This window comes from Frieseomelitta varia, unplaced genomic scaffold, assembly GCF_011392965.1.
Source record: "Frieseomelitta varia isolate USP_RPSP 00005682 unplaced genomic scaffold, Fvar_1.2 scaffold_930, whole genome shotgun sequence".
Taxonomy (NCBI): Eukaryota; Metazoa; Arthropoda; class Insecta; order Hymenoptera; family Apidae; genus Frieseomelitta; species Frieseomelitta varia.
Genome location: NW_025110735.1, coordinates 178186 through 201178, shown reverse-complemented (window position 1 = coordinate 201178; position 22993 = coordinate 178186). Strand labels below are relative to the sequence as shown.

General features: G+C 32.5%; 6 protein-coding genes across 14 annotated transcripts; 3 read left to right on the top strand and 3 right to left on the bottom strand.

Annotated features, from left to right (window-relative positions):
- Window positions 1-242: 242 nt before the first annotated feature.
- Window positions 243-5591, bottom strand: LOC122537778 (suppressor of hairless protein). 3 transcript variants are annotated; one of them, XM_043671331.1, is made up of 3 exons: window positions 4905-5134; window positions 4650-4788; window positions 243-3437 (listed from the first exon to the last, which is right to left on the bottom strand). In XM_043671331.1, the coding sequence occupies exon 3, from the start codon at window positions 3330-3332 to the stop codon at window positions 1812-1814; it is 1521 nt and encodes a 506-aa protein (XP_043527266.1). In that variant the 5' UTR covers window positions 3333-3437; window positions 4650-4788; window positions 4905-5134; the 3' UTR covers window positions 243-1811. The 3 variants fall into 3 exon arrangements, with proteins under 3 accessions (XP_043527266.1, XP_043527267.1, XP_043527264.1); XM_043671332.1 differs by lacking the exons at window positions 4650-4788; window positions 4905-5134 and adding an exon at window positions 5480-5591; XM_043671329.1 differs by having other exon boundaries at window positions 4650-5134.
- A 232-nt stretch (window positions 5592-5823) lies between these two features.
- LOC122537770 (DNA excision repair protein ERCC-5) lies at window positions 5824-11163 on the top strand. 3 transcript variants are annotated; one of them, XM_043671265.1, is made up of 12 exons: window positions 5824-5981; window positions 6358-6524; window positions 6684-6779; window positions 6844-6951; window positions 7039-7214; window positions 7480-7911; window positions 7997-8213; window positions 8296-9614; window positions 9696-9794; window positions 9871-10084; window positions 10168-10404; window positions 10471-11163. In XM_043671265.1, exons 3-12 carry the CDS (start codon window positions 6719-6721, stop codon window positions 11103-11105), a joined length of 3498 nt encoding a protein of 1165 aa, XP_043527200.1. In that variant the 5' UTR covers window positions 5824-5981; window positions 6358-6524; window positions 6684-6718; the 3' UTR covers window positions 11106-11163. The 3 variants fall into 3 exon arrangements, with proteins under 3 accessions (XP_043527200.1, XP_043527202.1, XP_043527201.1); XM_043671267.1 differs by lacking the exon at window positions 6684-6779; XM_043671266.1 differs by lacking the exons at window positions 6358-6524; window positions 6684-6779 and having other exon boundaries at window positions 5825-5981.
- Window positions 11164-11531: 368 nt separating this feature from the next.
- On the bottom strand, window positions 11532-16188 carry LOC122537776 (glutathione hydrolase 1 proenzyme-like). 5 transcript variants are annotated; one of them, XM_043671324.1, is made up of 12 exons: window positions 16099-16188; window positions 14338-14482; window positions 14053-14177; window positions 13811-13950; window positions 13474-13706; window positions 13259-13419; window positions 12964-13184; window positions 12449-12644; window positions 12175-12340; window positions 11927-12073; window positions 11638-11852; window positions 11532-11593 (listed from the first exon to the last, which is right to left on the bottom strand). In XM_043671324.1, the coding sequence occupies exons 1-11, from the start codon at window positions 16104-16106 to the stop codon at window positions 11664-11666; spliced, it is 1731 nt and encodes a 576-aa protein (XP_043527259.1). In that variant the 5' UTR covers window positions 16107-16188; the 3' UTR covers window positions 11532-11593; window positions 11638-11663. The 5 variants fall into 5 exon arrangements, 4 of the variants coding, with proteins under 4 accessions (XP_043527259.1, XP_043527261.1, XP_043527260.1 ...); XM_043671326.1 differs by having other exon boundaries at window positions 11532-11852; window positions 14338-14387; window positions 14452-14482; window positions 16099-16145; XM_043671325.1 differs by lacking the exon at window positions 16099-16188 and having other exon boundaries at window positions 11532-11852; window positions 14338-14387; window positions 14452-14503.
- Window positions 16189-16879: 691 nt separating this feature from the next.
- On the top strand, window positions 16880-18305 carry LOC122537785 (proteasome subunit alpha type-7-1). Its single transcript, XM_043671341.1, has 6 exons — window positions 16880-17085; window positions 17264-17390; window positions 17473-17586; window positions 17659-17792; window positions 17866-18048; window positions 18125-18305. The coding sequence occupies exons 1-6, from the start codon at window positions 16984-16986 to the stop codon at window positions 18212-18214; spliced, it is 750 nt and encodes a 249-aa protein (XP_043527276.1). The 5' UTR covers window positions 16880-16983; the 3' UTR covers window positions 18215-18305.
- LOC122537790 (ER membrane protein complex subunit 5) lies at window positions 18293-19184 on the bottom strand. The gene is made up of 3 exons (XM_043671354.1): window positions 19002-19184; window positions 18839-18891; window positions 18293-18756 (listed from the first exon to the last, which is right to left on the bottom strand). Exons 1-3 carry the CDS (start codon window positions 19081-19083, stop codon window positions 18580-18582), a joined length of 312 nt encoding a protein of 103 aa, XP_043527289.1. The 5' UTR covers window positions 19084-19184; the 3' UTR covers window positions 18293-18579.
- Window positions 19185-19242: 58 nt separating this feature from the next.
- LOC122537779 (cyclin-dependent kinase 8) lies at window positions 19243-22057 on the top strand. Its single transcript, XM_043671333.1, has 12 exons — window positions 19243-19408; window positions 19477-19634; window positions 19973-20075; window positions 20174-20284; window positions 20370-20510; window positions 20593-20782; window positions 20860-20974; window positions 21045-21143; window positions 21217-21289; window positions 21366-21463; window positions 21535-21640; window positions 21722-22057. Exons 2-12 carry the CDS (start codon window positions 19507-19509, stop codon window positions 21917-21919), a joined length of 1362 nt encoding a protein of 453 aa, XP_043527268.1. The 5' UTR covers window positions 19243-19408; window positions 19477-19506; the 3' UTR covers window positions 21920-22057.
- The last annotated feature ends 936 nt before the right edge of the window (window positions 22058-22993 follow it).

Here is a 22993-nt window from a genome sequence, read left to right as displayed (position 1 = left end):
CTTCAATTTCGTTGCTTCGATTGAAACTTATTATCACATGTTTCGTGTACAAATAATAATCTCATCTTGTTCATGTTTCTAACAATTACAGTGAAATGCAAAAAGTCGCATCGATTCTCCCCTGATAATTTTTTCAAAATACCTCGGCCAATTAATGCGACAATTATATAATGCACCGGTTCTCTCTATCACCGAATCTTGGGATTTGGAAATAACGTATAGGTAATGGAGTAAAGACTTTATTATATAAAACTTTCCAATTTATTGTAAAACATAGAGAGACATAAAAACGTATATATTTAGACTTTTCTTTCGTGTTATTCATTTAAAATGCACCGATATACATCGTATTTTCACGCGAATAAGCATATTGTCGTTTCTATGGATGATACCAAGAATTTTGTTTAAAAAATCAAGATATCAGTGATCAGTGAGATTAATAGGAAGCGTGCACAATATTTCAATGTCTACATTAAAAAAAGCAATTAAAGGTTTCATTGACGAAATAGTACATTAATTATGGAAATAAATAATCGTCAGTAAGGTAAAATATGGTTAGCGCACAAAATCAACCATAATTGAATTGCCATTTCGACAAGATACTATTGATCCTTTTCATCTGTATAATTTCTATAAAAAGAAAATCTTTACAAAACTGACATGACAACTGGTCTGAAATGTTACATGCTGCGTCATGTATTATGAGAGAAATGCGATTATAAAGTTCCATCAGTTTTGCATCGATGCATGTAGTATGTAAAATAGCATACGCTTTAAACAATTAAATTACGTTTGAAATAGTCCGAGATATTATGAAAGGAAGGAAGAAACGTAATAGATGGAAATTTCCAATTCAATGATGAAAAATGAAGAATCGTTTGAATATTTGCCTCGCATACTTAACTCGTATCTTGGTCGATATTCGCAAGTCACTCGTCTTTCATTTCTAAATAAAGACGATAGCTTTTAAAAGCTTGTCTTACGATTTTATAAATGTAAAAAATTAGCAGCAAGAGCATGCTAAAAATTATGCATACACACGTGTAGGCATATATGTTACATATCGCGTGTGTAGTGTCAACATACTTGTAGTGTGTCAACGGTCAATTTAAAACCAAACAAGATTCCCTCGATCGAACAAGACTGATCTTTCGAAGAACGAACCAGCCGACGAGAAATGTACAATCATTTCTAATGATCGATATGCAATTACACGGTCTAAGCCGTTCAAGTCTTGATAGCTGGTCTAATACGACGCAGAGATTTCATAGCACGCGTTTCGTTTCGTCGTTTAACAAGGTGAACAAGTCCTCGAGTTTATCCTCCCCCTTCCCACTCATTAATTTTATCAACTAATTAGCTAAATATATTCACATTCGTAAAAAGCTCTTAATTCTATGATCGCTATAAATTCTAATCCCTGTGTGTAATTCTGTATTAACACTTAAAGCTAGGAACCTACGTACTTATGAACATAGAGAAACGATTCTCGGTACGGCACACTGTACACACATCCAACGTAACATAACGCAACAGAACGCAACGTAATGCGACGCAATGCAACGTAATGTAGCGAGACACGGTTGCTACGTGCTGGATTTTGTATTGTCTAAACTCGTTGCAACGCCATCGATTCGGAGCAACAGGTCTTTCGCCGCGTAGGTTGCCGCGGAGTTGGCATCGTCACTGACAGGCTCGTTGCTATCGATAGAGGCAACCGAAATATCGTTTGGAGATTGAACGAGAGTATCAGCGTTCGTCTCGCTAACTCGTAAACTTTGGTGATGCACACTGTAACTCTCTAGAAAACATCAGAGGCCCGACTGAGGTGGTTGATGGGTGTTCCAAGGTACATCCGCGATCGCGGGTGGCATGCTCGCTTGATTATGCATGGCGCGCGGTGCTCTCATGATTTCATCCGCGGGGGGACAGTGAGGCCGTGGACCAGGCTCTGGAGTGTAGGTAAACGTTAGGCCAGTCGCGTAGATAATACCATCGTTGCGAACCAACGAAACGGGCACCTGTGTCGGTTGCCGTACCCAGAGCCATTCACCCCTGAATTGTGATATATCTGGCACCACGCAAAGCATACTCTCTTGACACCTGTACATAGTTTCCGCTTCAACATCACCGAACCATACCTGAAGATTAGGCGTAAAATTATCTCCCGTTAATTCGAGCATTGCCACGTCGCCGCCACCGTTCAAGTGCAAACTGTGGACCAATGGTACCGGTGTCACCGGTGATCTAACCGGACCCATGCCTTCGAAGAACTGATATTCCGCCTTATCAGTGCTGATTATTGTCCAACAGGCACCGTCGTTTATCATCTCTTTGTTCGCCTCCTTCGGACAAGGAGTAGCTTGAAATTGGATAATACGTTCTTGAGACAAACAGAGGTACATGTGGTCTGTGTCTTTCATATAGAAGGCGCATTTGTGCAACTGCGAAACTGGATCGTCCGCTTCTAAGCTAGCCATTTGCTTGTCCACTTTCCGAATTACTAAACGTGGAAGCGCCATTCCCGTTACCGAACATACCAATTTCACTGTACTGCCATAATGTACATAACCATCTCGCACCTGAAACTCCTCCGACTCGCTCTCGTTGTCGTCCAACAAGTGTATGGTGAACGCGCCCCATTGCGTCGAGCTCGCATGAAAATTTCCGTTCTCCACGTGAAGATAACGCGTGCTAACTGTCTGAGATCGCAACCGATTGAACAGCGCGACTTTTGTCCCGCTGGCTATACACAAATCGGCATTTTTCAACGATTGCTTCTTCTTTGAGGGCTTCGAGATCACTTTGATTCGTTTACTATGAAACACACCGATATCGTGTCCGCTGCCATAAAACATTTTCACCGACAGCATAAAGTGCTTCCTCTTATCCGAATCTGAAATATAAAGCGTCTTTGCCGCGCAATACTGTTTACCATTGTTCAGATCCAATTGTTGCATGTCTTGATCGGAATTACCGATTCCGATAAACGCGCAAAGCTGAGCGGATTGCTCGCTCTCTCCCTCGCGAAGCATCTGCTCTTGCCGCATTCTCCACCCATCGCCAAACAAATAGATACACGGTGGAGGGCAGAAGAATCGTTTCTCGTTACCGTACGACTTTTGTGCAACCTTTGCGTGAAGAATTACAATAACCATGTCGCTTCTATCGCGCAAATAACGTTCCATTGCTTCGCGTGTCAACCTTTGATCTTGATGATCCGGTCTATAGACACTGGATCCAAATCGAGGGTAAACCGACATGACCGAAGTCGGCGAAGGAGGAGATTGCATTCCATGCGCCATCGTCGGCAAACCAAACTGGTGTGGCATATTTAACCTTCGCTTCTATTCTCTCGACTATATAACAGAGCTGTTATGTTGTTTGCAGACTATCCTTGTCATCTATGAATGTCATAATTGCCTCTGCCTGTTTACCTGAAATACATTCCATCAAGACCAATTATAAGCCAGTATCGTTTGCTATTTTTGACTATGTTCTTATCTCTTTTAAATATTCTTTTATTAAATTAAGATCTAAGAAAACTATTGTTGATTTATATTGTTAAAACAAATTGAAATGAAAGTACACAAACATCTCTCATAATTTATTGCAAGAAACCAAATATATATATTATTCTAAAGAATAATCTAAAGCAAGACACCAAATAATATATATATATTATTCTAAACTGTATTTTTTAGAAAAAACTGTCTTTCTAACTAAATATCTTTGAATAGGCATAGAGGCATAGGCTCTGTTCATTTAAAACCTTAGTGTGGGAAAGATTTTTGTTTTTTACAATGCAAGATATAATTAACGTAAGGTATCTTTCTTTAAACGAGCTACAAGAATTGCTAGTCTTAGTACAGGAAAGAGGAAATGTACATATATACTGTGGGAACCAAGCTGAGCTCATTTTTCCTGCATGAATTAAATCACCCTTGTTCGTTGTATCTATACAATTATATCCACGTATTTGCAGCACAAAGATGTTCTCTGATTAATTTTATATATATGTTAAAATGACTTCTTTAAACCTTAATTTTTCAAATATCATGCTCAGTATAAGAAAATTATATTACACGTTTCTATATGTTTTACATATCAAAATAGTATTCTAGAAAAAGTTAAAAGCTTGTGCTTCCTAATAAAACTTGCAATGCCACTTGTGCAATGACACAAGTTAGATATACTTGTCACTCTTAATTAAATGCATCATGAATAGAATTATAAATACATCCTTCTGTGTGAAATCAACGTGTTAAACTTTATGTATTATGACACACTGTAATAAAAGAATTTATATTATTACATAAGTAATAAATTAGTTAAATTGCATGCATGCTATAAGTTCTATAGATATAAAATTATATGTAATTTTGTAAAAAAGATAAGATTTCCTTGCTAAAAATTAATTTCTGAGACACTCTGAAATTTACACTTTCTAATACTTTAATGACAAAAACTGAACACTGTGATTGTCTATTGCAGATTCTTTTAATTTTGTAAGTAGACTGATAAGTGTACTGCTGATAAGAGGCAAACACGATTCTTTCAATAAAATATTAGCAAACTATTATAAACCGTTTATTTACATTTCTGACGCAAAGGTTACACCGAAAACAGGTTACGTTTTTGATGCTTACCTCATTTTTTTACAATAACTTGACTTGAAACATAAATCCCAATGCATTTTCTTAAATTAATAATTATTCACAAATGTCACACTGTTCCTTGATTCTTCACCATTCGCAAATCCTTTTGCGTCCTCGTCACCTATTCTCCCTAATCCATTCAAAAAACACCTGTTCACTTTCCGAATTTTCCGAACAGTCTTACCAACCTTTGGAAATGATTCAGCCGCGCGCGCGCGCCACTTTAAATCCGAAATACAAACATACCGTTTCGAAACACTGTTTAAAACTAATATATGCTCTTTGGTTCCTGCTTATTTTCAGGCTTTTCGCCTGAAAATTCTTTCTTATCACTTTGGAGCTAACAACGAATAACAGACAGTCATCACGACAACCAATATGAACAAATACACGACCTACTCCGACGGTGTCCGCCGAGTAACTAAGTTCGAAACGACAACGTAGAGTTATTACTACCCGCGTAAGTGGCTATAACAGGAGCGTATTTGTAAAGGGATCCATAAACCCCTTCGTGTAAAACCAATAATTATTTGTTTAAATATCTAAATCATTACATTCTTCTTTCGTCAAATGTGGGTATAAAATATAAATTTTCAAGACAAAACAAAGAGATATTGAATAAGGAAAACAAAAGATAATCAGATATAATTATTTTTGAATAGATGGAAGTACTTTATGAAATTATACTTCCGACGCTTCGAACAGGAATATTATTGTATGATTTTTAATTCGTCTAAGTAATATGGACAATGATCGTACGTGTTAATAACTTACAAAATTGGAATAGAAATGTAACAATTTTTAGAGTTTCGAATAGTTACGTTACTGAGCTGCTGATTCTATTGTTTTACTGTTGTACAATGGCCTGGTCGACCCAAGCGCCTCCAGTTTCCCCTCTTATTCCCCACCTGACGTGAGCTGCTCCCCTCTACTCCGTGTGTGCCGTGGAATTGCTGCCGCAAAAGGATGTTGGGGTTACCCTGGGGGGCGTGGGAAAAACCTGCTGTGGGAAAGAGTGGGTGGCCTCTACCTCACTTCACTTCTCTCATGATGACGATACGATATATACATCATGTCCACGAGTGTGTATATGCGCATGAAGTAGACGAGTTGCACACTACTGTTTTCACATATTACGTTGGGCACTTGTATTCGAATCACATGAACGGCCAATAGCCTGGTACTGCGTAATATAGGACGAGTACGTGTGGATAGACAAATTAACGTTCTATAAGTTCACCTTTTATTCCGTCGAAAGTCTAGTCTTTGCCAGATCAAAAAATTCACATGAATTTTGTACCAGTGAACATTATCGATAAAAACGTATGTTATTAAAAATTATTTACTGCGTGAACGTCGCTTCTCGCTATCTGTTGTATATAAATATTTCTCGAAAACCTTGTAATTTTTCTCAATGAAAAATCTTATTTTGCTACTTAAAATTTCAATACTATAATATATTTTTAAACTAATACATTATTTTTCATTTAACGTATAAAATTCATATGAACAAATTTTATAATTTTAACATTTGGACAAATAACAATTCGCCAAAGTTATATTCTTTATTTTTAATTATGAACGTATCAATTGATCTAATAACATGAATATAGAATATCATTAATGATGTTCAGGAAGTTAAGTTTCTCACGCTGATAACACGTTTGAAATATATAATTGTTGATATATTTCATGTCAGGATTTTAGCTTATTTCTACGTACAAGAATATGCAAACTGAATCGTTTTGAATACATACGATTATAGCTTGCAGCATATGAATGTAAATGCGTATATATGTGTACGTATAAACATTGTTTTTGTAATCAGCTGACCGCTACAGAGCGATGCTGTAAGACTATAAAAGGGTGTCGAAATATCATATAAAATGTATATATACAATTTGATATATTAACATTAATGTTAAACATGTGTATACATGTGCATGTAAAATATATAAACGTAAATGTAACACAATTAATAAATATTTCTACATTACTTTTAATTCTTCCGTAATTGGAATTTAGGTTATATACATGATCAAAAATATGCTACTTATTATATGGTTATTCTAATTTCTAAATACAAACTGCGTTTATTATATTTTACAAACAGTTTTCTTGGTAAATTGTGAAAATCTAGTATAATCACCTTACTTAAAATTCATTTACCAAATGTATTTTTTAGAGACTTGCCACCTTGCAAGAATGGGTGTTTATGGCCTTTGGCGTTTACTTGATAAAACAGGAAAGCAAGTACCTCTAGAAACACTAGAAGGAAAGATCTTAGCTATTGGTATATTTTAATATTTATATTTTATAATCATTATTACAAAATTTCTTTATAATTTAATCATGTTCACATAGCAACAAAATTTTGTAGATATATCAATTTGGATTCATCAAGTACTACAAGGATATCAGGACCGCTTTGGTAACCCTAAACCTAATGCTCATCTCATTGGTTTATTTCACAGAATTTGCAAACTTTTATATTATAAAATTAAACCAGTTTTTGTTTTTGATGGAGGTGTGCCAATGCTTAAGAAGAACACAATTGTAAGTTTATATATCTATTTTTTAAAAGTAAAGAATATGTATTTTACAATTAAAATATCAACTATGGATTTTCATATAGTATTTAAATGATTTCATTTAACTTTCTAATAGTCTAAGCTGTCGTATGTCTTGATATCAAGTACATTACATGCTTGTATTAATGAAACTGTACTTTTATCTTGATTATAATATTGTCTGTACATAATTAGTTTGCTGTGGGAACCAGGTAGTGAGAAAAGAGGTTCTTATTCTTTTGTGTTCACAGGCTTTACGGAGGAAACAGAAATCTATGGCCAAGAATAAAGCCCAACAGATGAGAACAGAATTAATAAATAATTTGATAAAGCATTCTACAGTGAAGACAGCTCTTAATACAGAAAAACAAAATACTACAAATGACTCTCCTGAAATAGTTATAAATTTACAAAGTAAACAGTCCACGGATGATATGTATAAATTACCAAATATGCCAAGCACCAGTAAAATGGAATCAAGTCAAAACGATGATTTTAATTCTGATTCATCTGATGAACCAAGTCCAAGAAAACAAACAAAATGGATTGGAAATATTCATAATGTGGATGTAACTAGTAATGAATTTAAAGCTTTACCAGCTGATGTGCGTTATGAAATTCTAACAGATCTTAAAGAAACAAGGAAACAAAGCTCATGGGGCCGTTTGCACGAAATGCCTGAAGTACATACTCATTTTGAGATACATATAATAGATATATATATAAGTATTTAGCTTTATTATTTATTTAAGAGATATTTTCATTTAGGAATCAAATGAATTTTCTGGTTTTCAAATGAAACGTTTATTAAAACGGAGATTTGTACAACAAAGTTTAGAACATGCAGAGAAAGAAATGGGAGGAAAAACTCTTACATTAGACGAGTTAGAAAAATTATTAAAAGAACAGGGAATACCTATGAATGTCCAAAATTATACTTATCGTATCGCTGCAGACAATACAACAAGATTAATATATATTAGTGGTACGTAAAAATCTTATATCATTCAAGAAAAAATTGAATCTTTCCTAATTATTTGCTTATCTTTACAAACTTTATATTGTAGATAAAAACGCATACCATAAAGACAATGATAATATCAGTTCAAATAGCGAGAGCATACAAAATAATGAAAATAGAATGGATGAAATCACTGTTGGATCTAGTAAAGCTGTACGAATTTGCGATGATATAAATGAATATGAACTTAATGATGATTGGGAAAGTGATGTTGAAATAACAGATATAAATAATTTTGAATTTACGGGAGTAAGTAGTGACACGGAATCGGAAGTAGAATCCAATGAATCTCAGTTTTTATCAAAAAAATATTTCAAACAAGACACTGCGAATCCTGCATTAACGTATATGTTGGAATATAGTGGATTAACAGAAAAACAAATCCTTAGTCTTCTTGAGAAAAATAACAGAGAAGCTAACAAAGGTGTCGAAAATGTGTCGAAAATACCACAAGTCGATTCACTTGAAGCAGAGCAGAGTGAAAATAAAAGTAATTCGTTAAATGTCGATCATTTAATTTCAGTATCTGAGAATAGTAAAGAAGAAACTAACAAAGGTGATGAAAATAAGTCGAAAATATCACAAGTCGAGTCACTTGGAGCAGAGCAGACTGAAAATAAAAGTAATTCGTTAAACGTAGAGCATTTAATTTCAGCATCTGAGAATAATACAAAGGATACAGAACATGATAGTACAAACGTTAAATCAATCGATGCGTCAAGATCGAAATTATCAGAATCAAATGCTAATACAAACATACCTTCTATTAAAGCAGCAAATATTTCAAATAAGACACAAGTTGGATTGAAAAATACAATAACAGTTAGTTCGGACTCGGACACAGATGACTTTTTAGAAATAGAAGATGTACCGATACCAAACATAGCTACCGCTACCAATAAATATGTTCCACAAAATATTCAAATAACTTTTAAATCCGACGAAAAAGTGGAGGATGATATGTTTGCCGATGTATTTGAAAGGCACGATAATGAATTAAATGCAGATTCTGTACCATCATCGAAAATATTTTATGATCAAGAAATGTCAAAAAACAAACAAACTTCCAAAGAAACAGTAGCAGATTCAATAAAAGACCAAGTCGATAAGAAATTATTCAATTTAAGAGAAACTAATGATATCAATGTACCATCTATCGATGTCGATTCGGATACTTTAAATACGAATGTACCATTAAAAGAAAGTCAAATGAGAAACGAAATTAACATTGAAAATATAACTCTTTCTCTCAAAGATACTACAGAAGCTGCAAATATTAAAGATAATACAAGTAACGGAGTGACCAATCGTACGAAAAGAATAAGTCCTATACCTATGAACGAAGACGAATTACTATCGTTACAAGTAGGTACTTGAAAGTAGATGTTAGTAGACGGATGATTGAAATATTCTTGGAATATTTTGCATATTATAGTATAATTATAGGCAGAATTAGAGGAGAAGCAAACGGCATTAATGGCAAATATTGGTAAATTAGAAAGACAAGGTATCGATATTTCTGACCAAATACGAATCGAAGCTCAGGTATCACGATGCAAATTTAATAAATTATCAATTGTTATCTCTTCATTGCAACATTAACAATATTATTCGTTTATAGGAATTGTTACGATTATTTGGAATACCATATGTTGTAGCACCTATGGAAGCAGAAGCGCAATGCGCATACTTAGAACAAATTCATCTTGTTGACGGTACGATTACAGATGATTCAGATATTTGGCTGTTTGGCGGACAATGCGTCTATAAAAATTTTTTCGACAACAACAAAAAGGTTCTTGAATTTCGTTCCTGTGATATACAATATTATTTTAGTAAGCCTATTGCATTTTTAATAAAAGAGAAACGTAACCGTGTACACATATAAATATTATAAAATAATATTTATCCGTTTCAGAATTAACGAGGAACGAAATGATACGACTTGCCCTCTTGGTCGGTAGCGATTATACAACAGGTTTACCTGGCATTGGTCCTGTTACTGCCTTAGAAATATTAGCGGCATTCCCTTCAGAAAACGAAAATTTATTGCAAGGTTTAACGAATTTTTGTTCTTGGATTGAAAATGGTAAAACCGCTGGTCCTGGAAAAACAAGTCTGCGAAACAAGTTACAAAACTTAAAAATTCAAAAAGGTATATATGCGATTTCTCCTATCGTTATATATATACAGTTTATAAGATATATTATTTCACGTACAGGCTTCCCGAGTCAAGCTGTTGTTCAAGCATATCTTTCGCCTAAAGTGGATGAATCAAAAGAGACTTTTACTTGGGGTAAACCTAATATTATACTTCTAGCTGATTATGCAAAACGGAAATTTGGTTGGGACAAAAATAAATATGATAAAATTATAGCACCAGTATTGAAAAGATTAGAAGAAAAGCAAATTCAAAATAAAATAAGTGCGTATTTTAAATTACAAACCGTTCCGAAATCAATTGAAATGAATTTAAGTAAACGAGTTCAGAAGGCTGTGCAAAGATTAAACAATGAAAATGAGGAAGATAGTACAAATGTAGAAAATATACAACAATCAATTAAAAAAAAGAAATCTTCGGATGGAAGCCAAAAGAAAAGAACAGAATTGAAAAATGATGGATCTGTAATTGATTGTACTAAATCTAAAGTTTTTATTCATAACGAGAAAAATGTCGATGAATATATACCACAAAGAGAAAATGATAAAGCAAACGCCTTGAAAAATAAATTGCATGCAATCGAAGTACTTCGAAAATCGAAACAAGGGTTATGTAAAACGAAAAAAATAAAGCGTTATGTAAGAAAAGTGAAGAAAGAAGCCGAACTTTCAGAAAGTGATAGTGATAGCTCGTAATATTATTTAATGTAATTTAAAACAAATTAATGAAATAATTAAATTGATGTAAATAAATGAAATTTAGAGTATTATTTCTATGAAAAATTAAGTGAATTTATACATTTATACATTTTCTTAAATAAATTATTATTTTACACGTTATATTCTTTCGTCTAAAGTATCTATATAAAAATTATTTACTTTTCGTATAAAGTACCTATATAAAAATTAACTTTACTATTAGTATCTGTAATAAAATTAATCCTATTTTTTATATAACATATATTTTTTATATAACATATATTTGATATGTCTGTGTCTCTTGAGAATCTTAGAAAGACCAATTAAAAATTGTTTTTGTTATATGTATTTAGCGTTATATCTATATTACTATATTACTATCTATATTATTGATACTTTTAAGGATATTATATAAGTAAGCGATAGTTGGAAAAAATATTTTTTTATAATCATATCTAAGTTTTTCCCCTATTTCTACACTATTTGTGCACGCGCGTCATATAATCATATGACATATTTTATGATATATTTCAATGATGTATTTCAATCAATCACTTAAAAACCAGCAGTTCTTCCTTCTCTACGAAAATCAGAAGTAGCAAGTATTTTACCGTTTTGTTTAGAAATAGCTGTAATTGCACTACCAATTCCCGAGTAAGTTGTAATGTTGTGTCCGATGCTGCTTAAATAATGCAATATATCTGGAGGAAATCCTTTCTCATTTTGAATAATCATTGGTAATAGCTGTAGTTTCAAACACATATTATTAGTAATTGAGAATATAAACTATTGAACGACGTATCGACATTTAACTATACCTGATGGTGAATTCTAACTGTATCAATAGCTTGAGTTACGTTATATCCCGACCAAAGATTTAATATCATTGCTAATGCAACTGCAGTAGTGATTTTAGTACCACCTGCAGCACCAATTACTAAACGAACATCTCCATTTTTATCTACCTTTATTAACAAAAAAGAAAAATATTTCCATTGTAAACTATTATATATATATATATAATTTAATAACACATATCATTCCTTAACTTATAAAGTATACTTACAACAATAGTTGGACTCATAGAACTCATAGGTCTTTTTCCAGGCCGAATAAAATTCGCTGGTGAAGGTGGTACATCGAATCCATTAGTTATATTTGGAGAACTAAAATCATCCATTTCATCGTTGAAAATTATCCCAGTCAATTTTGAACGTATCATCGCACCAAAGCTATTAAATTGATAACAGAATTAAAAGATATTTCTTTTATACACTGTTCGTCAATACATGATTTTGAAAATTGTATTTGAAGATAAAAATCTTACAGGATTAACATACACTTGATTTATTGTAGATGTGACTGATACGGCCGATCCATCTGGAGCCAAGACAGAAACATGAGATGTCCCTGAATCCTCCGGTATAGTCATATTAACGCCATAATATTTCGGATCGTTGTTTGTTTCATTAGTTTTAATTTTACTTCGAATCATCTTGGCATAGTCAATGGACGTTAAATTATTAAGCAAGGAAGCTGAAAAGATTTTATCGTTTGTCATAATTAAACACGACAAGAAAAATGTTTCTTTTAACAAATAAGACCTCGGATAAAATTAAAAGATCATTGGCTACGCTTACTTTAACAAATAAAATGTCATAGATTAATGATAAATAATCATACAATTAATAATAAATATTACGATATAAAACTCTTAAATCAATCTCTATTTACGCTTATCGCATACTCGTACTCTTATCTAAGGCATCTTAAAACGAAGTACAAATACATAAAATATCTCTTATTGCGCATTGTCATGACCGATTATACGATATAATATAAATTGCTAACTCACTGATATTAACAAAATCCGGATCAGCCAATTCGGTTCTTCTGGCGTAAGCCCATTTAAAAGTCTCGATCACAGTTTGCCACATGATTTCATTGCCAGGATCAAGAGCCATGTCGCCGAGAATGTTCATAATAAAAGTTAAGATTGCTCCCGAACCCGGTGGCGGTGCAGTATAAATCGTTAAATTCCCAATCGTTGTTTCGATCGGTTTCGTCCATTTTACTCTGTAACAAATATATCATTTGCACGTTCCTTGCCAGTTCTCTATTGAACGCACATATCAAAGATTCAAACGAACGTGTAATTTTGAAAATCCTCCTTTTTGATGATACCCTTGAAAGAGCTGATTTCTTCGACTAAAATATCAGCTATGCTTCCATTGTAAAATATGCCAGGTCCATGTTGTGCAATTAACTGTAACGTTTCTGCCAAACGCGGCCTCTTTATTCTGTCGCCTACCTAAAAGAAACATTTTAATTGAAGAGGACGTGTGATAAATGAGAACATATTTACCTTCCAGGTTGAATTGGTCTTGGGATTTATGAGGATTTCCGCCAATGATTTTTCCGCTTTTATTGATGATTCGTAATTGGCCAGATATGAGGCCAAGTATTTATTTACACGAGATCCAGTGTCGCATAAGGCAATAGTAGGCTCAAATAATGTAGACCAATTCAATTTCCCGTATTTTTGATGGGCTTCCCAATATCCAAGAAGTTCGCCTGGTACAGCAACTGCTAAGCCGCCTTTTTGAATCGTAATCGATTAAATTAATGTACCTACACTGTATTTGTAAATGTATATACAATAATATTAATAACAAGAATAATAAAAGGATCTGACAGCTCACCAAACATCGCTAAATTAGGATCGCTTTGAAACATGTCCTTGTGCGCGCCAGATGGAGCAACTTCCCGTGCATTCAAATAATCGGCGGTTTTGGTAGTCGCATCCCAAATGGTCATTAAAAACCCACCGCCCAGCCCCATGCTTCGTTTCAAGAAAGAATGCAACGTAAAATAATATGCAACACAATAGTACAGAGAGTGAGGACAAGACATCTATACGTGTATTTGTCTAAATATAATTCACCTGTGTAAAGACGCAACTCCCTCGCACAGAAGCGAAGCTATAGCCGCATCGACAGCCGAACCACCTTTGCTCAATATATCGGCACCTATCTGAGCACATTCTTGTCCGTTCGTGGATACTGCACCCTAGCAAACAGAATACATTTCGAATTATTTCGTGTTCGACAGTAAATCCAGTTATCGGCATTCCTTTCTCTGAGCGAAAGTAAACAGGGAGATATATTCCCAGAAGCAATCAAGTTGGACAAATCAACGCGCGAGCGTACCTTCTTACATCATACTTTACCTTTGTATACACTCCGTAGTACGACCTCCTACTTTCCGATTTCACATTTTCTGAATCAGGAACGAGCAAAATGATTATCGTTAGAATCACAGCTAGAATTATAACGATGCTCACCCCAAATACTAGAACCTTCTTTTTGTTTAGTCTGCATGAAAAGGAATTGCCGTGTTAATCTTCGAAAATAATTTGAAGTGAAAATATTTCGATAATAACATTTTTTGATGATTCTAATGATCTTGTACCCGAACCTCGATAGAAACTGATCGCGTTTGTTTTTTTTTTTTTTTCTTTAACGAGCGAAAGGAAGATGCACGATACTTCGATTTCTTCGATTCAATAAATAAAGCGAAATTGAACCGTTTACGAGCCAAAGTGATTAACTTTTAATTTAATCAAGTTCTTTAATTTCCTTTTGGTTTTAATGTCAAAGCACTTGTTTTATACGTAACATTTTATACGTAAAATAAGTTTCCTCAGTAATTAGACTTAATGCCGCTAATGTATTTAACGTGACGTATTTCAAGGATATACTATCTTATGCATTAGAAGATTAAAAGTCATTTGTTCGTATATTCTATAATATTTAAGTTTAAATTTTAAAAGGAATTTGAAGAGAAACTTTTTTGTTAATTTTTTTACTCTTCTTTGGAGTTGATCAATTTGACGAATGAATAATTAATATAACTAACGTAATATATACTTCTATATCTATATCTATATACTTACATATTTAACTGCACATATTTCATACTCATTTCTAAGAATAATATTGACAATGAAACTCGTAATTTCTTAATTTTAAGTTCTTCTAATATTAACAATAAAATTCATGAGTTCTTAATTTGAAGTTTTTCTTTCTTACCTCGATCTTACCTACTAACAGACTATTAATTATTTCGTGTTATGCGCTCTATAATAATAAAAATATCAAACGTTAGAAAATTTATTTTTAAAACTTATAGCATCAAAGATTAGCGCAATTTAACTTTATCTAATCTAACTTTAACTTTATCTATTCAAATTATTGAATGCGCTATCAATGAGCACGTTCAAACAATGTGAAAGGATACTACGATACAATCATACAGGTACCACTATAGATCATTGAAGTGATGGCAATGATGATATACACAAGGTATGGTACATACACGTCAGCTTATTTATGTCTTATTATGCATATTTGTTTTTTCACAGTCATGGTGTATAATATAGTGCATAATGCTTAATTTAACACGTTTAATTAGAGATTTGTACAATTGCACTTGTTTGTGTGCAATATGTATATTACTCTGTAAAGATTTTAATAAAAACAACGTTAAAAAATGTAAAATTATCACTCCAAGTAAAACACTTAAGTAAAATATTAACATAATATATAGCTCCCATATGAAATGCAGACATTCGATACTTAAACCTTTTGTTTAATATATCATCTCTGAGATTCATCACACACATTACGACTTAACTCTGATACAAAGCAAAAGACGCGTAAAGAACACCACTGTGCAATCATTTAAAATAAACATTTGAATTGAGTAACACATTTAGAATGATTTTTAAATTCATCAAAACTCTATTAAATTACACCATCATCAGCATTCATCGCACGTAACACATCGTGATCGAGAACAACGTTGAAGTTTCGTCACTGATTTACACATAAAAGTCAATGAAAATTGGGGTGAAAGTGACCTGATCGAGGAGAAATCGTCAGTTGGGGATGATACGGGAATTGTGCGAAACAAAAAAATTTTTACCAACCCGATCATGTTGCGTGAATAAACACGATATAAGAGATCTCTCAACCTTGACTAAACGTTTCACCAGGCCGATCGACGCCTTTTATACTAGCTACAATACAGATTCTATTTATTCATCCCCACTACTGCTATACATTCACAGTATCAAATGCTTCTAATTTCTTCATTTATTTTCAAAATAATATCATATCGTTTTACCTATCAATTTTATAAAAGCCGCCAGTTTTCTTGTATCTCCTATTCATAATGCGCCCTCCTCTACCAAAAAAAAAAAAAAAAAAAGAAAATGATAAAAAACGGACGTTCCACTAACGTTATAAATCTTTGTTAAATCCTCACTTCGTTACCTGTAAACACGCTCGTGCTACTTCTGTGATAAATTTCATTTATTTAACGTGTTTTCGATATCTTTTTTATTTATTTTCCAATTATCGTTTTCTGAGAATGCGATTCGTTACATCAGTAGATACTTACGCACATTTTTCTTCTAATTTCATAGATTTCGAAACAATCTAGAAGTAATATCTTGACATTTTTAAAATGTGACAATTTTTATAAATCGCTCGTTTTTCCCAGTGGAGGAAATAATATCGTAATTTTATGTGATAAGTCAGCAACTTTTATATTAACGGCATCGTTCTCCCTCTTTCTTCCTCTCTCATTTTCTGAAAAAAAATAATTTTTTTATTTTTTGTCAAATCGAACAGTAACAATTACGTATTATGTTACATTGCGGAAATGCTACTTCGCTATAGAAAGAAACATATATTACCCTCTATCGGTAAGAAATGGAATCAAGCCTCTGAATGAGTAGCGATCATTTCGAAAAACGGCGAAGTCATTTCGTGAGCAAAAGTGAGATATACGCTTAGCAAATTCGAAAAAGATGACAGCAAGGTACGATAGAGCTATTACGGTGTTTTCACCAGATGGGCATTTACTACAAGTGGAATATGCACAAGAAGCTGTGAGGAAAGGTTCTTCTGCGGTAAAATGATGCATTTTATTTAACCTCTTAAAGAAACAACTTTCTGTATTATCACTCTTTATGTAAAACTTTGTATAATAACATTGAAAAATGTTTAAATATATATATTGTTGTAGTGATGTTTACGTTTTCTAATTTTTTTGAGCGAAGAGCATTCTAACAAATTGGTTCGTTTTAGGTTGGAGTTCGTGGTAACGATGTAGTCGTTTTAGGCGTTGAGAAAAAATCCATTGCAAAGCTTCAAGAAGAACGAACAGTTCGTAAAATATGTCTCTTAGATGAACATGTTGTAATGGCATTTGCAGGTTTGCTTATACGTAACTCTTTCAAACGTGATATAATTTACAAAAATGTTATAATCTAATGCATCTTGTCTTCTTTTCTAAGGTTTGACAGCAGATGCAAGGGTATTAATTAATCGAGCACAAGTTGAATGTCAAAGTCACAGATTAACTGTGGAAGATCCAGTTACATTAGAATACATAACTAGGTACATTGCGGGTAAGTAAACATATCTTGTTTATTCTTCAAATATGCATACTTACAACATAAATGTGACGACTGCTTTTTTAGGTTTGAAACAGAAATATACGCAGAGTAATGGTAGAAGACCCTTTGGAATATCATGCCTTTTAGCTGGATTCGATTATGATGGCATTCCCCATTTATATCAAACAGAACCTTCAGGCATTTATTATGAATGGAAGGTATATATTTTGCTTTGAAACATTTTGTTAATTGCAAAATAAGGAAAGAAAGTGTATTGTTTTCCTTTTAAAGGCAAACGCAACAGGTCGAAATGCTAAAACAGTTCATGAATTTTTACAAAAATACTACACACCGGAAGAAGTAGCAACTGAGAAAGGAACAATAAAATTGGCTATTAGAGCTTTGTTAGAAGTTGTACAGTCAGGGAGAAAAAATTTAGAAATCGCAGTAATGCGACGCGGTCAACCTCTACAGGTATATAAACTTCAAAATATTTATACGTTCTATTGTTTCTTCAAAGATTCATTTTCGCATATTCTTTATGCTACAGATGCTAGATTTAGATACCATTGGGGAATACGTTACTGAGATTGAGAAAGAAAAAGAAGCTGAAGCTGAAAAGAAAAAGCAGAAAAAGTGATATCTTTATATGAAGTCACATTTATTATTCATTTATTGGTATTTTGCATAAAATAAATATATAAATAAAAAAAACAAAATTTTAACATTCATTTTATTTGTACTTTACTGTTACGCGAGCACTATATGTAAATTCACACGGTTTTTAAATATATAACTTAAAATTCATACCATATTATTGTAGAGAATTATGTCTTTTTGTATTTATTATACACATATGATAAACTTAAGATCAAGTAATAAATAATGCTTAAATTATATTATACAATTTTATACATTAATCCAGAGTGTATTATTTGGTAAACAATTACATTAATATTATGTTCCTCTTAAAAATGGATAATAAAATGAAATTCACTATGTGTACTAGGACGCTAAAGATTTTCCACGATGACTGAATATTTGGAATGATGGGAGATTTCTTAATGTTTCCCAAGATTTATTTTCCAGATCAACCACTGCTCGAATTTCTTTAAAATCACCGGCAATATACATTACTCCATACATAACTATAAATAAACTGATAATACCCTGTATTAAAATCTGTAAGAAAAACATAACCAATTTTTCCACGTTTTGTAAATATTTTGTATGCCATTCTTTGTAAATATAATTTTATACGTACATCAATTGGTAAGGCAATGAATTCTTGTTCTGTTATTCGTAAATATGAACGATCTGTAAATTGTATTTTACAAAAATAGTTTAAAATTCAAATAAGTTAACCTAAGAAATATTAAGAAAGGATTATTCACTCGAGAAATTTTAATCACAAATGTGGTACGTACGCTGGGCAGCTGAATAAGCTGTATGTAATATCGACATTAGTCCTATGAACGTTATAAACTTATGTAAAGCGGTTGCAGGCATTTTAACGTTATAACAAATTTCTGTCAATAACTTATTGCTTACGACAATAATACATACTCATGTTATCGTAACTATACCACTCAAGGCTTGTTTTCACGTATGAAACTTAGTAATACTATATACGTATATATATCTATAAGTTACTTTATACCGCATTTCTAATTATTCCACTTTCCCGATCTATTTAAATACAAGTAATCTACTTGATCCTTAATATATATTGTAAATACAGATTGATCGTTTATTAATTTCTACCGCATAATGTAGATTTCTACAAAAAGTAATATTGCCACTAAAAGAGTAGGCGCCTGATGAAGTGATCAAGGTAGTATACGCAAAAGTTGATCGCTCTCTTTCTCTACCCATGCACACATTAAAAATGTTTGTTTATAGTTGATAATTGTTCCAATAATATTAAAGATCATGGATTATGAATTTAAACTAAAAACTGATACAGATCGAACAAAAGTAGAAGACCTTTTTGAATTTGAAGGATGTAAAGTTGGGAGAGGAACTTATGGACATGTCTATAAAGCACGCAGAAAAGAAGGGTTAGTGTTTCTAACCTAACATAGAAGATTGTCTAGCATTTACCTTAGTTATTTATTAAGTAATCTTTGTTCTTTCATAAATTGTATAAGTCTGCAGAAAATATTTTTTTGTCATTCAAAGATTGTAGTTTTTACTTTAATGTTTAAATAAAACTAATACCTATACATATATTGTATGGTTTTTAGAATTTTCTACATCTAATATATCCAATGATTTATTTTAATCATTTTAAATATTAAGCGTATTACATAAAATACATGTACAAGATGCAAATTTTTTTCATTTTATCCTTCTCACTTTTTGCGATTATAACGTGTTATACTTGACGTTTACATAGAGTACCAGATAGCGAATTAAAATCTAGGCCAGACACAAAGGATTTTGGCCTAAAACAAATTGAAGGTACAGGCCTTTCAATGTCTGCATGTCGAGAAATTGCAGTAAGTATCAGTTTTGTTTTTTTTTTTTGTAAATATGTATTATATATAAAAATATAAATATCCTTTCTGCACTAAGAAACTTTTCATTTTTCCTACAGTTACTTAGGGAACTAAAACATGTAAATGTGATTACACTAATTAGAGTTTTTCTATCACACATTGATCGCAAAGTATGGTTATTATTTGACTTTGCTGAACATGATTTATGGGTATGTTTATATTTATTAAAAATAGTAAAAATAATATAATTACTTTATTAAACAAAACTTTATATGTTTTTATTTCAATCCATAGCATATAATAAAGTTTCATAGAGCAGCAAAAGCTAATAAAAAACCTGTCATGGTACCAAAGGGTATGGTAAAATCTTTATTATATCAAATTCTAGATGGTATTCATTATTTACATTCCAATTGGGTGCTTCATAGAGATTTGGTAATTTATAACTATATACACAAATATTATGTATGTGCATCTAATATTTGATGTATGATTAATTTAATGTACTATAATTTAGAAACCAGCAAATATCTTAGTAATGGGAGAAGGAAATGAAAGGGGGCGTGTAAAAATTGCAGACATGGGTTTTGCTAGATTATTCAATGCTCCATTAAAGCCTCTTGCAGATTTAGATCCAGTTGTAGTGACATTTTGGTATAGAGCACCAGAATTACTGTTAGGTGCTAGACATTATACAAAAGCTATAGGTATTTTGTATATATTTAAAAATTAGGATTATTTTAAACATTTTTCGCTTTCAAGTATTTTCTTTTTGTTATTTCAGATATCTGGGCAATTGGTTGTATATTTGCAGAGCTTTTAACTTCTGAACCTATATTTCATTGTAGACAAGAAGATATTAAAACTAGCAATCCATATCATCATGATCAATTAGATAGGTAAAAATTTTATCTATTATTATCTTCAGTAGTATTAAAGAGAAACAAAATGAAATAAGAATTTTTTTAGGATATTCAATGTGATGGGATTTCCTTTGGAAAAAGATTGGGAAGATATTAAGAAAATGCCAGAACACCCTACGCTATTAAAAGACTTTAAAAGATCAAAGTTAGTATCTTCTAAAAAATGAAACCAAATATAAGAATTTGTAGTTTTAATATAAATATAAATTATTTTATAGCTATGCAAATTGTTCTCTTACGAAATATATGGATCGGCATAAAATTAAACCTGATAGCAAAGCATTTAATTTGGTATGGCGAAGTAAAATATTTCGATCTTTTTTTAACAATTTTTTTTCGAATAATGATATTAATTTAATTACTCTAGCTTCAAAAACTGTTAATGATGGATCCAAATAAACGAATAACTTCCGAACATTCTATGCAAGATGCTTACTTTCAAGAGGAACCATTACCCACTCAAGAGTATGGTTTTAACAATTTACATGACGAATTATTGATAAATGAAAAACTAATCTAATTAAATAATGTTGTAGCATATTTGCCGGTTGTCCCATTCCATATCCCAAACGAGAATTCTTAACAGATGATGATACAGAGGAAAAAACTGAAAACAAAGCACGGCAAAATCAACAACAAACTGTGAGTTTGTAGTGATTTTTTAATGTTTGTAGTCATTCGTATAATTAATTTCCCTTTCTATAAATTTTTGTAAAATTTTAGCAACAAAATCAACAACAACAAGGAAACGGCGATCACAATCATGGACAAAATGCAAAACGGGTGAGACTGAATGGTCCTCATGGGGCTCCAGAATTTCATCAACATCAAAGTCACGCGATGACCCATCAACAGCCTCCTGGAATGGTTTATTCTACGGCGCAACCAACGCAACCATCAAATTTTCATCAACGCTTTTAAACGATATCGTATTAACGATTAAATTCATCAACAGAGTAATTATCAGTTTACTGGCTTGATTAACTATTGTATCAGTGAACAAATCAGCGATTCCTGTATATTTACAGTATGATAATATAACTTTATTTATATATTGTACACATGTATATGTTTTACGAAGTACTTTTTAGACTTTTATGTGCATTTCATATACCAGGAATATCGTACTCGCGACACGTTAGTAGCATTAACGAAACCGATATATCGATTGCTTAGTTTTAACATCAACAAGTAAATTTTCATAAGATATCTTTGAAAACCATGCAACTCTTAAATATCCTTGTATTTACCTTGCGTTTAACTACAGTTAGGCATAACGGATTTACGATTAGCTGCTAATTAAACAATAATTGCCAAGATAAGGAAAAATATAAATAATTAGTTAGAATTAAATTGAAGAATGTGAAGTTTGACGAAAGAGGATGGACGGAACGAGAGAAGAATGCAAATTGAAAAGTACGCGTGGTATCTTCAATCGGAGAATGACGAAGACGAGTAAGTTGGATCGAGCGAAGGGAAAGTACGCATGCGCGGTAAATCGTTTCGCAGCAAGGTGGCGGTCAGTCGCGCGCTCCTGAAACGCAGTTTCCGCGAATCGGTGCTTGACGAAAAAAGTGTGCGTGAACCGCGTGTTACTGCGATCGAGATGCCGATCAAACTACGGACCATTCATTCGCCAGTCAACTCGTTGTTTAAATGAAAATAAAAGGTGAGAGAAATGTTTCATGTATCGTACAATATTACGCGACTCTCCTTCCCTACCGTTCCTTTCATTAGTCTAGAAGACGAGCACCTGTCAAATGCGATCGTATTATTTTTTTTCTTTCAACAGAGAAACCATCCTCCTCACCGAAGTTTGCCTATTTAATTAATACTGATTCAAGATATTGACATTCTACTCTTTTCGGTTCGTAAGTTCTTCATTGTCTTTATAAATTCAACAGAGAGCACGCGTTATTTCTAATTTCAAGTTATTTTACTTTCGTATTGCACAATGTTAAAAGTTTCCTTGAAAGAATTTTCAATCGTGTATAA

Bases quoted from the DNA above. Each gene is read 5' to 3' on its own strand.
- LOC122537778 (XM_043671332.1), bottom strand. From the start codon at position 3,332: ATGCCACACCAGTTTGGTTTGCCGACGATGGCGCATGGAATGCAATCT.
- LOC122537770 (XM_043671265.1), top strand. From the start codon at position 6,719: ATGGTTATTCTAATTTCTAAATACAAACTGCGTTTATTATATTTTACA. The intron at 6,952-7,038 runs GTATATTTTAAT...AAAATTTTGTAG, and splicing joins AGGAAAGATCTTAGCTATTG to ATATATCAATTTGGATTCAT. The intron at 10,085-10,167 runs GTAAGCCTATTG...TATCCGTTTCAG, and splicing joins TGATATACAATATTATTTTA to AATTAACGAGGAACGAAATG.
- LOC122537776 (XM_043671324.1), bottom strand. The intron at 13,420-13,473 runs GTAAATATGTTC...TGTTTCTTTTAG, and splicing joins AGACCAATTCAACCTGGAAG to GTAGGCGACAGAATAAAGAG. The intron at 11,853-11,926 runs GTATAGTTAAAT...TTGAAACTACAG, and splicing joins CAGTTAGAATTCACCATCAG to CTATTACCAATGATTATTCA.
- LOC122537785 (XM_043671341.1), top strand. From the start codon at position 16,984: ATGACAGCAAGGTACGATAGAGCTATTACGGTGTTTTCACCAGATGGG. The intron at 17,391-17,472 runs GTTTGCTTATAC...TTCTTTTCTAAG, and splicing joins TGTTGTAATGGCATTTGCAG to GTTTGACAGCAGATGCAAGG. The intron at 17,793-17,865 runs GTATATATTTTG...TTCCTTTTAAAG, and splicing joins GCATTTATTATGAATGGAAG to GCAAACGCAACAGGTCGAAA.
- LOC122537790 (XM_043671354.1), bottom strand. From the start codon at position 19,083: ATGCCTGCAACCGCTTTACATAAGTTTATAACGTTCATAGGACTAATG. The intron at 18,892-19,001 runs GTACGTACCACA...TACAATTTACAG, and splicing joins AGCTTATTCAGCTGCCCAGC to ATCGTTCATATTTACGAATA. The intron at 18,757-18,838 runs GTACGTATAAAA...TTTTTCTTACAG, and splicing joins TCATTGCCTTACCAATTGAT to ATTTTAATACAGGGTATTAT.
- LOC122537779 (XM_043671333.1), top strand. From the start codon at position 19,507: ATGGATTATGAATTTAAACTAAAAACTGATACAGATCGAACAAAAGTA. The intron at 19,635-19,972 runs GTTAGTGTTTCT...ACGTTTACATAG, and splicing joins AAAGCACGCAGAAAAGAAGG to AGTACCAGATAGCGAATTAA. The intron at 20,783-20,859 runs GTATTTTGTATA...TTGTTATTTCAG, and splicing joins ACATTATACAAAAGCTATAG to ATATCTGGGCAATTGGTTGT.